This window comes from Mandrillus leucophaeus, unplaced genomic scaffold, assembly GCF_000951045.1.
Source record: "Mandrillus leucophaeus isolate KB7577 unplaced genomic scaffold, Mleu.le_1.0 Scaffold142, whole genome shotgun sequence".
Lineage (NCBI taxonomy): Eukaryota > Metazoa > Chordata > Mammalia > Primates > Cercopithecidae > Mandrillus > Mandrillus leucophaeus.
Window position 1 is genome coordinate 4,091,716 of NW_012101388.1, and position 17,366 is coordinate 4,109,081.

Consider the following 17,366-nt stretch of genomic DNA (forward strand, 5'->3'; position numbering starts at 1 on the left):
TTTTTTTCAGAAACATTGTGTTCAATGATAAAGCTTAGCATACCCCAGCACCAGGAATGGTGCGGAGTTGCAGCAGCAGGGACAGGCAGGTGACCCCCACAGAGCCTCACATGGTAAAGAGGATATGGAAGGTGACCATTAAACAGAACAGCCCCATGGCCTTAGACAGGGCAAAGCCCAGAACGGCATAGGAGAAGAGCTGCTGCTTGAGAGACGGGTTCCTGGCATAGCCAATGACCAAGCTGCCAAACACCGTTCCAATGCCAGTCCCTGAACCAGCCACACCAACTGTGTCTGCCCCAGCACCAATCAACTTGGCTGCTGTGCCAACGTTCCGGGAGACAACACTGGTCTAGAACTCCTGTTTGGCCACCTAAAGTGGGGAGCTGCTGTAGGAAGGCTGTTTAGATGAATTCTCTGGGCTATTCAAGAAGGAGGCAGATACAGGCCTAATGAGACCTCTAGTAAAACAGCAGATCAGAGCTGGAGAAATAAGTAATGCCCCCATGGTCTGCATTTTTTCACTCTCCCAACTTCAGCCCTTGGTCTCGCCCTGTTCTTCTTAAAGGGAGCCCGTGGAAGGGTCTGATCGCTCAAGTCTTTATCTCCAAGTACTGGCCAGGCCTTCTCTTCTCTTTGCCCCTATTATCACCTGGCCTCCTGTCTCTGCTCCAGAGATGACTGATTTCCTGAAGGAAAATTAATTCACACTAAGATGTAAAAGACTGACAGCAATGTAGTATAACCTATTGACGTATACCTCCCATGGGATATTTGCCTGTTAACTAAATCTCTTCGGGGAGAAATTTCCAGCCTCATATCAAGCCTGCAAGGATAATATTCCAGTAAACTTGCATCTGGTATCTTTAAATACTAAGCTGAACCTTCCCCAATCCCTCTCTCAAGCACAGTTAAACCTTATTTATTTTACGTTTGTATATACCTCTATTTTAAAACTTGCTACAGTGTTGGAAATATTATCTAGTGATTGTCTTTCCACTTCCAACCCCAACTAGAATACGGTCAAGGCAGAAACTAAGTCTTATTTTTTATCCCAGCTTGTAGTGCTCACTGAATATCTGGCTGATAAATAATGGAAGACTTCAACTCTATCTGTAATCAGAAACAGAATTATAGGAAAACATACTACTTTGGAGGTTAACAGATAATTCTTCCCTTTATTTCTCCTAAAGAGGATATTGTCTTAAAATATATTACTCCTAAAGAAATTTGTCTAAAAATCTCCAACAGGGCCGGGTGTGGTGGCTCATGCTTGTAATCCCAGCCCTTTGGGAGGCTGAGGCAGGCGGATCATGAGGTCAGGAGATGGAGACCACGGTGAAACCCCATCTCTACTAAAAATACAAAAAATTAGCCAGGCGTGCTGGTGGGTACCTGTAGTCCCAGCTACTTGGGAGGCTGAGGCAGGAAAACAGTGTGAACCCGGGAGGTGGAGCTTGCAGTGAGCAGAGATCGCACCACTGTGCTCCAGTCTGGGCGACAGAGCGACACTCCATCTCAAAAAAACAAAAAAAATCTCCAAAAGGTTAGACTGCTAATAGTTTCTGAATGTGCACATAGTTGCAGCCTCCAAAAACTGTCATCAATTTCACATATCAGCACTGACTATGGGTACTTTATTTTCTGAAACACATGTTGAGACATATCTTCTGAAAAGAGGACCAAATAAAGACTATCTATCCCAGAAAATATAATACAACATATATATTAATATAGATCTATATGGATAGATACATTTATCGGAATAAGTACTAAACTTTTAATAATATAGCTTCACCAATTTAACCCTTACCAGAGACACCACAGGACATGAGAAAAGGTTTAGTAATGTCACTCAAAAAGTTCAAGGGCTGACACAGCCATTCAAAGAAAACCAAGGAGAAGTAATAGCATCGGCATTCAAAAGAAGGGTGTAGCCTCATGCAGTCGTGAATAGCATTTTATTGCTTTATCAAGTGAAACACTGAGAGATCAATGAAACATTTCAAACTCTTATTAATTCTGTTCATAAAGGCTGAGTTTCCAGGATCTTATATAACCTAGCTTTATGATTTAACAGCAAGAATAAAGGAATAGCACACACTCTTTCTCCCTTCTCAAAAAACACATATTAATACTTTCTTAATGAAAAAAGTACAACCCTTAGTGTGGTTGACACAAAAGTCCACATTCTACTCATTGACTGTTGCAACATTTTCATGGTATTCCTTCCAGGCTGGCTCGGGGCCTTGGTGAGAGGCACCATTGGCAACCTGTTTCAGATTTCACTTAAACAGAGTTAGGAACCCTTTGCCAGCCCTTGCCAGGGAGGAGAGCCAATCACTGATCAAAGGAGTCAGAGGGGTCACTCCATGACAACAAAGGGTGTGTGGATGCCGTCAGGGCCAGTGGGGCCAACACCCCTCCCTAACTCACAGTAGAGGCTGGGTAAAGTCACGTTGCACTTCCACTCCAGATAAAAGACAACACTGAGAAGGTCAAAAAGCCATGTTTAAAACTCAAGGACCTGTGTGTGCAAAACACAAGAGTGTGAAGAGCCTAAAGTGTGTCTCTAGAATCTCAGACAGACCTCTTGTGTGCAGGGTCAATCCTGTCCCTGCAGTCAGTTTTGAGAAGACCACTGCAGTTGGGAAGCTAAGCTCAGGAAGGTCAGGCTTTGTCTGCTATTGATTGTTTAAACAAACTGACCCTTAGGGACTGAGCATTCAACAAATTTGCTGAGCACCTACTGATGTGTTAGGGACTTGGCCAGAAATTGTAGACCCTGAGATGAATCAGGCTTTGTCCCTACCTTAAAAATCCCATGCACTAGTAGGGGATCTATATAAGCAAACAGATTTCACTGTGCAAAGCATATTCTGGGAGGGGACAGAGGGGAGTATGAATAAAAGTTCCATGGGAACAAAGAAAGAAAGAGTAATGGAAGCCATCCAGCTAACCCAGGTGTAGATTGTATCTTGCAGGACTTTTCCTCATGGATGCTAGCATTAAGAAGGTGCTACTACATTTGGCAAAAACAAGATATTGATGCTAGGTACTCTAAGTACTGGGAGAAGCATGAAAACTAGAACTGATGCATAGGAGCTACAAGGTAACTAAGCTACCTTTAAGTATTGTACTAACTGAAGTGCTGCTTCCAGTCTAACACAAGCCAGATCCCACCCAAGGAGACCACATTACATCATCATATAGATCTCTGGGTTTTTCAATAAAATGGGTCAAATTTCCAGTCTCAGTTCCTTGGTCTTGGTCTCATTTACAAAAGAGGTACTTGACCTATTTCTAATTTTTTTTTTTTTTTGAGATGAAATCTTACTCTGTCACCCAGGCTGGAGTGCAGTGGCATGATCTCAGCTCACTGCAACCTCTGCCTCCTAGGTTCAAGCCATTCTCCTGTCTCAGCCCCCTAAGTAGCTGAGATTATAGGCACATGCCACCATGCCCGGCTAATCTTTGTATTTTTAGTAGAGATGGGGTTTCACCATGTTGGTCAGGCTAGTCTCAAACTCCTGACCTTGTGATCTGCCCACCTCGGCTTCCCAAAGTGCTGGGATTACACGCATGAGCCACTGCGCCCACTGTCTACTAATTATTTTAACATATTTACTTCAACAGTATCAATGAGACTGGCCTGCAAAACAGGCACTTAATTCTTCCTATAATGACTTCCAGTGATGCCGATGAGTAAGCTATACTTTGTTTTTTCACAGCCAACAAGTGCCTCAAAGCATCTGGGGTTTTTTGTTTGTTTGTTTGTTTTTCTTAAGATGGAGTTTCACTCTTGTTGCCCAGGCTGGAGTGCAGTGGTGCAGTCTCGGCTGACTGCAACCTCTGCCTCCCAGGGTCAAGTGATTATCCTGCCTCAGCCTCCCATGTAGCTGGGATTACAGGCACCCACGACCATGCCCAGCTAATTTTTGTATTTTTAGTAGAGACAGAGTTTCACCATGTTGGCCAGGCTGGTCTCCAACTCCTGACGTCAGGTGGTCTGCCCGCTTCGGCCTCCCAAAGTCATGGGATTATAGGTGTGAGCCACCACACCCAGCCATCAAAGCATCTTATAAATTATAAATTAAAATCCCAGAACAATATACTTCACTATCAACAGATAAGAAAATGAGATGTTAGAGAAGTTAATCGGGAACAAGATTCCAAGATGTCAAGGTTTCATGATAATCCAAAGTCCTCTGATAACAGAGTTTGGTCTTTTCCTTTTCTGCTAAAGTTCTCAGATGTTTGTAGCTATTTTTCAGCCAGTGACTTAGCTTTCCTCGCTGGGTTATAAATTCTATAAAGTTTCACTCAGCTCAGATCCTTGAAGACATTCTGGAAAAGAGGAGGGAGGGCCTCTGGATTCTGGCTCTTTTTGTACCACTTACCTTCCAGCTGTTCATCTCAGGAAAAGCACTTTGCCGACCATGCCTTCAGGTTCCTCATTGGAATGGATTTATGCCCCCCTCTGTCCCTATCATTTTTCACATCTATAATTGGGCTCCTTTTACTGCTACACGCTGCCCCACATACCTTGTTGACTCTGAAAGGACATTCTTTTGTTTCTGATTCAGGAAATTTCTTCATCCACTTGCCAACAAAGTAGGCGGCATTAACCACAAGGATTTTGGTCTGGTCGTTCACATTGTTGTCAGTTAAAATGTTCTCAAAGTGGCCTGCAACAATTTTAGGAAAACACAAGTCGCAGAATTATTCTTCCAAACTACATCTGAAATTCACATGCATATTCGCTGAGTATTTACCACTTCATGAAGTCACACCATGTAAGACCTGGTAGTTCCAACCATCACATTTCAGAAGGACTCTTTTCTCTCCTTCTACCTTGACACAACCAGATCTACCAAAGAGGTTAGGCGAGGAGAATGAAGGAGGGGGAAGAAAGGAAGAGAAATAAGAAGGAAAACACAGCTACCACTCTGAATGCCTATTCTGTGTCAGGCAGTACACAAGCTATTTGATACACATGATATATATTTCTTCCTGCTTTACGAATGAGGAAGATGAGACTCAGGGATGATAACTCACTTTCCAAGGATGATATATAAACGAGGGTGGATTCAGGATTCAAAGCCAGCTCTTTCTGACTCCAAAGCCTGTGCTCTTGAATGAAAATACATAATCACTTTCTTAATGCCAGAATTTCACACATATTATCTCACTCTTTTCACAATCATCCTATAAGGCAAAGATCATTATCTCCATTTTACAGTGCAGTAAACAGAGGCTCAGAGAGGCCAAGAAACTGTTCTAGTTTTCTCAGCTGGAAAGCATGTCTGAAGGTTCTGGAGCTGTTCTAGTTTCCTCAGCTGGAAAGCATGTCTGAAGGTTCTGGAGCTGTTCTAGTTTCCTCAGCTGGAAAGGATGTCTGAAGGTTCTCCCCTTCACCCCACAGCTCTCCAACCACTCCCTCAATTGCACTCCTTGCAGACAGGCTGATTGCCTCAAGGTCAACTGTAATCACCATGGGGCTCAATCACAATTGCAATTATTACAAAGCTAAATCTCAACAGCCAAAACAATTCAAGGGAAGTGATCCCTTAGTAAAAAGAACTCCTCACATTTGAATAGCCCACAGCTGTTTTTTTGTTTTGTTTTTGTTTTTGTTTTTGTTTTTGAGACGAGTCTTGCTCTGTCGCCCAGGCTGGAGTGCAGTGGCCGGATCTCGGCTCACTGCAAACTCTGCCTCCCAGGTTTATGCCATTCTCCTGCCTCAGTCTCCCAAGTAGCTGGGACTATAGACGCCCGCCACCTCGCCCGGCTAGTTTTTTGCATTTTTTAGTAGAGATGGGGCTTCACCGTGTTAGCCAGGATGGTCTCCATCTCCTGACCTCATGATCTGCCTGCCTTGGCCTCCCAAAGTGCTGGGATTACAGGCGTGAGCCACTGCACCCAGCCTCGCCCACAGGTTTTTTATAAAGGGTTTTCATTTACCTAATCTCCAATTTTCAGACCAATGTTAAGGGCCCACTTCACAGGCCTGTGACCCCTGTGTGAAGGGCCCTGCTCTTGGTTTAATGTTCAGCTGTCACCATCTCAAAATTCTTAATAAATGTTTAAACAAGAGGCCCAGCAATTTTACTTTTGCCCTGGACCACGCAAATTATGTAACTGGTCCTGCCAACGCTATATAATACGTTGAATATATATTGTGTTACTGAAGAAACCTGAAGAACAAAGAAGCATGGGAGCCGGTAACCGACAGAGCTTCAACTTCAATCCTGAGCCTCCTATTTCAAATTCAGAGGTCTTTTCATGGCTGGATGCGGTGGCTCACACCTGTAATCTCAGCACTTTGGGAGGCTGAGGCGGGCGGATCACCTGAGGTCAGGAGTTTGAGACCAGCCTGGCCAACAGGGTGAAACCCTGTCTCTACTAAAAATAGAAAAATTAGCTGGGCATGGTAGCACGCACCTGTAGTCCCAGCTATTCAGGAGGCTGAGACAGGAGAACCCCTTGAACCTGCGAGGTGGAGGTTACAGTAAGCCAAGATCGTGCCACTGCACTTCAGCCTGGGCGACAGAGCAACATTCTATCTCAAAAAAAAAAAAAAAAAGAAAAGAAAAGAAAGGCCAGGCCCAGTGGCTCATGCCTGTAATCCCAGCACTTTGGGAGGCCAAGGTGGGCGGATCACGATGTCAGGAGATCGAGACCATCCTGGCTAACACAGTGAAACCCCGTCTCTACTAAAAATACAAAAAATTAGCTGGGCACAGTGGCGGGCGCCTGTAGTCCCAGCTACTCAGGAGACTCAGGCAGGAGAATGGCGTGAACCCAGGAGACGGAGCTTGCAGTGAGCCAAGATGGTGCTACTGCACTCCAACCTGGGCGACAGAGCGAGACAGGAAGGAAGGGAGGGAGGGAGGGAGGGAGGGAAGGACGGGCGGGCATTCACAGCAACCTGGATGGAATTGAAGACCATTATTCTCTTTGTTTTGTTGTTGTTGTTGCTTTCTGGGAGACGCGGTTTCTCTCTTCTCACCCAAGCTGGAGTGCAATGGCACGATCTCAGCTCATTGCAACCTCCGCCTCCCAGGTGCAAGTGATTATCCTGCCTCAGCCTCCCGAGTAGCTGAGACTACAGGTGCGTGCCACCATGCCCAGCTAATTTTTGTATTTTTAGTAGAGATGGGGTTTCACCATGTTGGCCAGACTGGTCCTGAGCTCCTGACCTCAGGTGGATCCACCTGCCTCGGCCTCCCAAAGTGCTGGGATTATGGCATGAGCCACCAAGCCTGGCCTGAAGGCCATTATTCTAAGTGAAGTAACTTAGGAATGGAAAAACCAAACATTGTATGTTCTCATTTATAAGTGGGAGCTAAGCTATGAGGATGCAAAGGCACAATAATGACATAATGGACTTTGTGGGGTGGGGGAAGAGTGGAAGGAGGTGAGGGATAGAAGGCTACACATTGCATAAAGTGTACACTGCTTGGGTGATGGGTGCACCAAAATCTCAGAAGTAACCACTAAAGAGCTTATCCATGTAACCAAAAACCACCTGTTCCCCAAAACCTATTGAAATAAATTACAATAATATAATACAATTTAAAAAATTAAATCAGGTAACATGTGCCCCATTTTATAGTTCTGTAAATTGAAGCTTTGTGTCCAAATATCAGTTAGAAGTACCAGTGTCTGGATTTGAACCTAGTTGCTGAATGACTCCAGAAACCCTGTTCTTTCCATGTTCTCATCCTGTAGTTACTGTCCCGTTAGAACTTCCTCAGTCAGTACAGAGAGAGAGCAGCTGGGGGCGCCATTCTCACAGGAAGTGGGTCTCCCTTACCCCGGAAGTGTATCCCTCCCTAGACAGCAGCGACTGCCTAGGCTTTATTCTTTGATCGCTAGATTCGGCCACCCAACGGGTCGCTCCAGATGCAATTATAAATATATTCACTGGGAAGGGGGACAAAGTCACTGACTTGCCCTCAAAATCATCATAACCCTAATTCTTTTCCAGCAGGGAAGACAACTCACTGGGAATTTTAAGGGAGGAACGAGGAGTCTGACGAGGGAGACGCCTAGAAGAAGCACTGAGCCGGAGAAAGAACCGGTTAGGAGCTTCTTGGACCCTGGGGCTATCAGAGGAGCGACCAGCATGGGGAGCTGCGGCACCGCGGACAGGCTGACGCTACAGTTTGGTTTGGTTTGGTTTTCTTTTTTTTTCTTTTTCTTTTCTTTTTTTTTTTTTTTAAGACGGAGTCTCGCTCTGTCGCCCCTGCGCGATCTCTGCTCACTGCAAGCTCCGCCTCCCGGGTTCCCGCCATTCTCCTGCCTCAGCCTCCCGAATAGCTGGGACTACAGGCGCCCGCCACCAAGCCCAGCTAATTTTTTGTATTTTTAGTAGAGACGGGGTTTCACTGTGTTAGCCAGGATGGTCTCGATCTCCTGACGTCGTGATCCGCCCACCTTGGCCTCCCAAAGGGCTGGGATTACAGGCGTGAGCCACCGTGCCCAGCCGGTTTGTTTTTCTTATACATATGTTGCCTATGTCCCTTTTTCCTTAACAAATTTGTAAAATTTGTCAGCTGAAAGGGGCCTCGGGGATCATGAAGTTATAATCCAATTCCTCTATTTCCGGACTGAAAAATGGCCTCACGATTGACCCAAAGTCACACTTTGTTCGAGGCACAGCTAGGATTCCACTAGGGCCTGTGACAGCTCGTCAGAGAGCAAGACAAAGTAGACTAACACTGAAGCACCAACAGTTTCTACCAAGTGATGACATGATACAAGAAATGCTCAGAAATCCAAGTTGTTTACATGTCTGGAAGGGAAAGAATTTAGCTTGTGTAGTAAAAATATCCAGAGAATCCTCCAGATGTTTTTTTATGCCTGGAGCAAGCATTTATGAGATGGAAGGCCCTGTTTACTTGGTGATTGATAGCAGAACAATTAAAGGGTACTTGCCTTCTGTGAGATCCTTAATTGAGTTGTTGATCTGACCTTTCGTTTCTTCCAATTTATCTTTGAAGTCAACAGTTTCCAATTCCTTTGCATAGGGTCTCTTCGTAGAGCTGATGAACTCCTGAAAAACATGCAGTTCATAAAATCAGAGTCTGTAGTCAAGCTATTGCATTGTTATTCTCTTCTAACAAAAGGATTATTAAATATCAACGGCTATATGTACGCTTTCAAAATTGGTAACACTATATGAATTGAAACCTCATGTAGAAGTCAGTGAAATTCTTTGTATTGAATGTTTCTTTTTTTCCAATTATAAGACAATTTCAATTATTAAAAGCATCTGTCAGTTTAATATTAGCTTTGAAGAAAACAAAAGAAACACTATGTTAAATATACCCAATTCTCTTACGGGTTCTAATTTCAGAAACATGAAAATGTTGTATGTCTACAGATATATATATATTAGAATATAGGAAATGTATAGAAAAGAGAATTATGAACAGAAAACTCTTGTCCTTGCTGAACTAAATAAATATCCTGTAGACTGTTGCTACTCAAACTGTGGTCCAAGGTGGTGTACAACATCACCTGAGACCTTGTTAGAAGTGAAGAATCTCAGACCCCACCCCAGACATACTGAATCAGAATGCATTTTAACAAAACTTCCAGGTATGCCATCTGCAAATTAAGGTTGGAAACACAGTGCTGTAGAGAACATAGCAGGAGTTATTACTCTAATGCTTATTTAAAATGTGCAACCCTAAACCCCATTCCCACCGTGACAATCAGAAGTACCTGGGTGTTAAAAGGGCCTCAAGAACTTGCCCTTTTAACACCCGGATAGTTCTGAAGCGAGAGATCCTCCACAGACCACACTTGTTTGGACCTTTAGTAAATTTGCAGATGCTGTGCACCTAGCAGGAGCAATGGAAAGCAGTCTTAAAAAATCTTTTGTAATGAGCCAAGATCATGCCACTGCACCCCAGCCTGGGCAACAGAGCAAGACTCCATCTCAAAGGAAAAAAAAAAAAAAAACTTTACAACTCCTAGTCTGGTTAAGATCATTCCAGATGTTGCATGGAAGTTCAACCAAACTAAATATAACTTGATTCAATGTTATGTCAGTTCACTTCCAAGCACAGGGCTTCTTGAATTTCTTCAGAGCAGCTTCAGCCTTAGCCTCAGTTAATTGCAAATCAACCTTGGGACTGACTGTCACCATTGACGGAGAGAACCAATCTCACCTGAAAACATTAGAAAGCCTCAGCCAGATGAAGGAGGGCCTCCATTGTCCTCACTGCCAGCAATAAAAATGTGTTGTCTCCTTAATGATCATTTAGGGAGCTTCTAGAAAATGTGTATGCTCAGGTTTCAACTCACATCTCAGTGTTTTTTTTTTAATGCTTCTGATTATTGTTGGAATAAAAATGGTTGTGTATATGTATCTTTAAGCAACAAAAAATATACTCAAAATATCTAGTAACCCATGTCCTCAAAAGATCTTAACCACAAAAATACCTACTGCAGAAAGTTGCAAAATCATGGTAAAATATTTAAAAGCTGGTAGTCTGGCTTTTAGATTTGGAAAGCTTGAAATTCTGACCATCCGAACAGGAACTAAATCAACTCTATGTTACTGAAGTACAGAGGGAACCTCCATGTAGTCTGGAATACTGTCTGTGTGTTTCAAATACAGATTTTTAAAATATTACAACATTGGGTACCATAGTGTTCTTTGTACGATTCCTTAGAGCAATGGCTAAATTTAAATAACCAGAACTGCCTGTGGAGATCCCCATCTGACCAGCCAAGCACAACAAAACTAATTTGTAACTGATGAAAATTGTGAATTCATAGTTATTATTTTTCTTACTGATTTTGAGAAACATCAGAACTTTGTGCGCATAACAAATGAGGTGGAGAGCTTAAAACATTGTTCAAGGCCATATGCCCTGCTCTTTAAGGAGAAAGAAGTTTAAATCATGAGCTGTCTTACACTCCTTGTCTATGGAACTACATTTATTAGAGAGTTAATTACTCTGTTCTCCATTCTCTCAAAGGAAGCTAAAAGGAGGGTAAGATTTATTTGAGAGGGAAAAGGAAAGCCCATAAGCTTCTCTATATTTTGAGTTAGAAGATGTGACTGCAATTGACTCCCACTGTACTCCTAACCTCTCCACTAGGATTTATTTATTTTAAGCTTCAAATCACAAGTGAACCTCCTAGAAATGAATTTCACTGAAAAAAAGTTGTAGGTCTAACAGGATGAAAATACCACCCCTTGTAAAAAGTTAAGTCTTGCTACTTGCTTTAAACAACTTACTGTAGAAAGATTCAGAGATTTGTCTATGTAGAGCCGCTTGATTAGTTTCAGTGAGTAAAAGGAACTAAGTTTGTTGACATCCGATGTTACTGTTTGAAATCCAAAGGGCACGTCTTTGACATTTTCAAAATGAAGAACCTGTTAAGAGAAAAATCCATTACCTGAAAAGCATTACCTCTGAATGGTGCTTCACTGAAGTGGACACGTGATAATGACCAACGTCCTTGGGCATACAGAATCCTCCTGCCCAGTTCCCATAAGGCAAGACTCCTCAACCTCAGTGTTACTGACATCCAGGCTGAATGAGTCTTTGTGGGACTATCCTGGGTACTGCAGGAAGTTTAGCAGCATCTCTGACCTACTAGATGCCAGAGGCATCCTTCCCCTATTTGTGACAACCCAAAATGTCTCTAGACATTGCCAGATGTCCCCAGAGTGGGAAGGGGAGGACAAGTTGTCCCCACTGAGAAACAGTACCATAAAGGTACTCTTCCAAATCAACTATCGAGAACATTTGTCCTTTCTTCAAAGTGACGCCCTTCATACTCACACAGGAAGATTTCCAAACTTGGAGAATGGTGAAGCTGGGTTATAATTTCTGTCCAATTTAGAGACCAGAAGAGAGAGATTAATACCAAGAGAGACCATCATCAGGCAGGAATCAGATTTCAGGACAAGTGCCTCTAGCCAGAGTCTGTCTAGTGCCTCTGGGTGGTTTAGCAAATGCCACGTAAAAGGTGTGTCGTTTCTGATGGGCAGCTACAATAAATGGTGGGCTGCCCTGGGTGGGCTAGAGTCAGACAGCCCTGCCTGTGAATCCCAGCCTTCACCAACTCTTCAGAGAATCTTCTTCAACTGTTCAGAGCCTCCTTTCCTCTCTGTAAAATGGGCCGAGAATGCCTGCTTTCCTCATTTCTTATGAGGATTACTTACATGTAAAACACCTAAAGTATTATACGGATTCAAGCTGTTAATTATTATTCTTGTAATAATATTGTAAGCTATGTAAAACCAGGATACTGTCATTTGGAGGGCTTAAATCATTGTATTTTGTTCCTAACTTTTTTTTTTGTTCCAACCAATAGTCCAGCATCTTCTCGGCCTTGCAGCACCACAACATGTAATGTCAGCATAAGATGATACCCTCCTCACTCCATAACCCATAATGGTCATGGCCTGATTCCACAACCCAGATAAGCAACGCCGCCAAACCGGCACATTGCGCCAGTGAATTACATAGCCTCAGCATTGCAGGGTCAAATGGGCTGGTCCCAGACAGTGCGTAACTCTCATGCCCAAAGACGGATGGAGGAGGCCAGGAAATTAAAGAGCCCAGGTAACTACTGCTGGGGAACCAGTTGCATGTACTGAGAAGATCTTGAGGAATTATTGAGGGACAGACCCACTACCAGGAAGTTCTCTTTCTCTGGCCTTTCTCTAATGGTAGATGAGAAATGAGGAATGGGAGATTGGGTAGGGATAGTGGAGTTGTGCAGTTCAGAGATGAGGCTTGATGAGAAAATACATCTCCTCTTCACAGTAGTGAAGCTGCTTCAAGTCCCAAGTGTAAATTCTTCATCCTGACCTAAATAACTCTTATGGGCCATACTTTCTGGGCACATATGAATACAATAAGGTGTTCCCTTTTTAAATGCTTATGAGCTAATAGGAAAGAAATTCTGTTGAACCTAGAATGATTAGCAGAAGAGTAATAATGAAATATAATTAGGAGAACATTCACTTATTATCTAAAAGTACATGAGGACTTAAAATCATCTCATTTGAAGGTCTAAGAACTTTACAAAGCTAGATAATCAACCATAGCCAGAAAGAAACCCTATAATGATACAGATGCTCCTTGATTTATGATGAGGTTATCTCAACCCGTTGTAAATTAAAAATATCATAAGTCAAAATGAAAAAAACTGTGATTACCCAGCAGATCTCCAGGTTCTCCATCACAGCCTGATGCCTGTCCCAAATGTGAGTTGCATTACCTACAAGTGAGCTTTCACATTTAAAAACAGATTAAGAAGCCTGTAATCCCAGTACTTTGGGAGGCCGAGGCAGGCAGATCACCTGAGGTCAGGAGTTCGAGACCAACCTGGCCACATGGTGAAACCCCATCTCTACTAAAAATACAAAAATCAGCTGGGCATTGTGTCAGGTGCCGGTTGTCCCACCTACTCGGAAGGCTGAGGCACAACAATCACTTGAACCTGGAGGCTGCAGTGAGCCGAGATCACACCACTGCACTCCAGCCTGGGTGAGAGAGTAGTGGGACCCTGTCTCAAAAAAAAAAAAGAAAAGATTAAGAGAGTCCTGGAATGGCACAACTCTGAATCTTGACCAATTCTGAACACAAAGTCTCCATTCCTTTTTTCCCTAGGCACTGCCTATGGGTTCTAATAACTGTATTCCCACTTAAAGTAGAAACAAGGTTTGGGGCTTACCTGTCCAATTTCATTTGCAGTGTCACCTTTAGCACCCACTTGAGCAAGTGACAGAGAGGTGGAGAGACAGATTGGAGAGAAGAGGACATTGCCTAGTGGCTCCTTTTCACATAGTTGTTTGAACAGATCAACAGCAAAAGCCGAATTTGCTAGTTGCAGGGCATCCATTGTGGGCCTGGAAGCAAGGACAAGGGAGAGGTTAATTTCTAAAGCATCTTTAACGTCTTCTCACCTGCATTCTGCCAACCTATAAGAATTCTATGTAAACAAAGTAATGATCTCAGAAGAAACAATGAACTTTCTGTAAATTCAAAAGTAAGATCAGTTGTGAGGAAACTTCCAGGCAAATGTCCGAAGGCATATGAGGTCCTCTGTGGCAGCTCTGCCTAGACTCTGCAGTCTCGGGCCTGCTTAGCCACTGTGGCCGTTGTCGGGAGCCCAGGGGTCACACTTCTTCTCCAGCATATGTCAGAAAAGTTGACAGCACTAATCAACATCAGTTGGTTTTATTTATCACATATTGTTTCCATTAGGATTTCAGTTAAACTAAAAGTTAAAATTTTTATAAAACAAAAACAGTCGAATTGCAGCAGTTTTGCATGGTTCAGTTTCATATTTAGTAAGTGTTATGGGTTGACTTGTGTCCCCAAGAAAGGTATGTTAAGTCCTAATCCCCATTACCTGCGAATGTGACCTTATGTGGAAACAGGGTATTTCCTATATCTTAACTAATACATCATTAGTTAAGATGAAGTCACACTGGAGTTAGGTGAGCCCTCATCCAATATGACTGGTGTCCTTAAAGGAATAAGAGAAGAGACACAGAAACAATACACAGAGGGCAGATGTGAAGACACAAATGTCTTCACCTGTGTGAAGGACATGCCGTATGGCAAAGGAGGCAGAGATTGGAGGGATGCTTCCACAAGCCAAAGAATGCTAAGACGTGCTGGCAACACCAGAAACCAAAAGAAAGTCATGGAACATTCTCCCCTGGAGCCTTCAGAGACAGCATGACCCTGCCGACATCGTCATTTCAAACTACTGGCCTCCTAGCCTGGGGGTGAATAAAACTTATGTTGCTTTAAGCTGCCTGGTTTGTGGTGCTTTGTGATAGAAGTGCAAGAAAACCCTTAGAGTAAGTAATGCCTTTGCAGGACCCCCAGCACATAACAATACTTATTAAACAGCAGCAGTTATTGTTTGTGTTCATAATACACATCTGTGTGTAAGACACTACCCAGAGTGTTACAAGGATCAGTGGACCTCCTCCTCCTCTAAGCTCACAGTCTCTTTGGGCAGCTATGTAGACCAATAACTAGAATACAGAGCTGCCCAAGACATGTGAGTGGTATAATCAGTAATATGGGAGTTAAAGAAAAGAGAGAACAACTTCAAAATGTGTAGCCTGGTAAAGTGGATATAGCAGCAACTAGGCATCTTGTCACATCTCAGAGCTCTTTAATTCTAACACAGCAATTTCCAAAGTGTTGTGTCTTGACTCCTGGCAGTCCCTAACACCCTTTCAGCAGGTCCATGACGTTAAAACTATTCTCATAATAATACTAAGGCATTATCATTCTCTATCTCTAATAGACAGTGGAGTTTTCCAGGGGCTATATGACAATCCTTCTATTAAGCCAAATATTAAGGAGATTTGCAAAAATGAAAAACAAGATCACTCTTCTCATATATCACTCTTCTCATATTTTTTCACTGGACATGGATGCAGCTGGAAACCATCATTCTCAGCAAACTATCACAAGAACAGAAAACCAAATACCGCATGTTCTTACTCATAGGTGAGAATTGAACAATGAGATCACTTGGACACAGGAAGGGGATCATCACACACCGGGTCCTATTGTGGGGAGGGGGCGGGGAGGGATAGCATTAGGAGATATACCTAATGTAAATGACGAGTTAATGGGTACAGCACACCAACATGGCACATGTATACATATGTAACAAACCTGCACGTTGTGCACATGTACCCTAGAACTTAAAAGTATTAAAAAAAATTGTTGGGTGCAATATACACTACTTGGGTGATGGATACATTAAAATCCTATACTTCACCACTGTACAATCCGTCAGTGTAACCAAAAACCACTTGTACCCCTAAAGCAATTGAAATTTTAAAAATTTAAATAAAAACAAATTAAATTTAATATAAATATATTAAAATATATATATTATTCATATTAGCATTTAATGGTTATATTATTTTAATAAATTAGTAAGTGAACATTTCAAAATGTGTCTGGTTTTTTTTTCTAGTTGGTAAATAATAATAGATATAATTGGCCGGGCACGGTGGCTCAAGCCTGTAATCCCAGCACTTTGGGAGGCCGAGACGGGCGGATCACGAGGTCAGGAGATCGAGACCATCCTGGCTAACACGGTGAAACCCCGTCTCTACTAAAAAATACAAAAAACTAGCCGGGCGAGGTGGCGGGCGCCTGTAGTCCCAGCTACTCGGAAGGCTGAGCCAGGAGAATGGCGTGAACCCGGGAGGCGGAGCTTGCACTGAGCTGAGATGCGGCCACTGCACTCCAGCCTGGGCGACAGAGTGAGACTCCGTCTCAAAAATAATAATAATAATAATAATAATAATAATGATAGACATAATCTACACATTTTTAAAGAAACAGTTATTTGGGGTCCTCGATAATTTTTAAGAGTGTAACGGGGTCCTCAGATTTAAAAAGCTTCACTGTTTTAATAAAGGTCTACCTACCTATTTAGTAGTTACTGATAGACCCCAAAGAGAATTAGGTAAATTCAGGCAGTCAGGGCTTCCCTTTCTGGGAGCAGAGCTGAACCACAGGGACTCCTGAGGCTCTGCCTAAGCCGTGCACTCAGGCCAGTGTTCCCATTGCAAATATACCATGAGACCCCCTGAAGTCAGGTGGGCCTCTCACTTTTCTTTAAAGCCCACAACCTTACTCCTTCTCCCCTCAGGGCAGGGGCGAGGGCTGACAGGTAACATGACACCTCAGGGAAAGGTGACTGGCATTAGGTGTATACTGAGTCAGCAGAGTATACTGAGGCAAAAATGAAAGCCTGTGGAGTGTTTCACCCAGTGTGCCCACCACTGGGAAAATATAAAGAAACTTCACGAAAGGTTTGGGAAATCTGTGGACAGACTTTCTGAATAGGAAACCTGGCTTCCTTCCGCAGCAGATTTAATATTAATAACGCCAAGTTCATCTACCAGTAAAACTCAACATGTACAAGTAATGAGTTATTTCTTCAGCAAATAGAGAAGCCTAAACCCATATCCCTGCAAGCTTCTTAACACTTCCACAAGTTGAGAGCTAATCACACTGATAATATGAAAACACACAAAGTGCTTTAACAAACACAAGTAGTTCCTCCCAGCATGTATTTATTATCCTCCAAGAGAAGCTAGAATAATTTTGTTTAGTCAATAACAAACAATATTCTAGTGATTTCCTTTGTATAGAAAAATGGTGTTTAAGATCTTAAATTGGCCGGACGCGGTGGCTCAAGCCTGTAATCCCAGCACTTTGGGAGGCCGAGACGGGCGAATCACGAGGTCAGGAGATCGAGACCATCCTGGCTAACACGGTGAAACCCAGTCTCTACTAAAAAATACAAAAAACTAGCCGGGCTAGGTGGCGGGC

At 43.0% G+C, this 17,366-nt stretch overlaps 1 protein-coding gene and 1 pseudogene across 1 annotated transcript in view; both read right to left on the reverse strand.

Moving 5' to 3' along the window:
- The window catches only part of SERPINB5 (serpin peptidase inhibitor, clade B (ovalbumin), member 5), a 34,170-nt gene that overhangs the window by 11,630 nt on the left and 5,174 nt on the right, over positions 1-17,366 (reverse strand). The window contains exons 2-5 of the mRNA XM_011974167.1: positions 13,717-13,891; positions 11,264-11,401; positions 8,944-9,061; positions 4,546-4,688 (exon numbers count right to left, since the gene is read on the reverse strand). Coding sequence (XP_011829557.1) covers positions 4,546-4,688; positions 8,944-9,061; positions 11,264-11,401; positions 13,717-13,884 — 567 coding nt within the window. The 5' untranslated portion in view covers positions 13,885-13,891. The remainder of the gene's footprint in view (positions 1-4,545; positions 4,689-8,943; positions 9,062-11,263; positions 11,402-13,716; positions 13,892-17,366) is intronic.
- Positions 107-517, reverse strand: LOC105535167 (annotated as a pseudogene).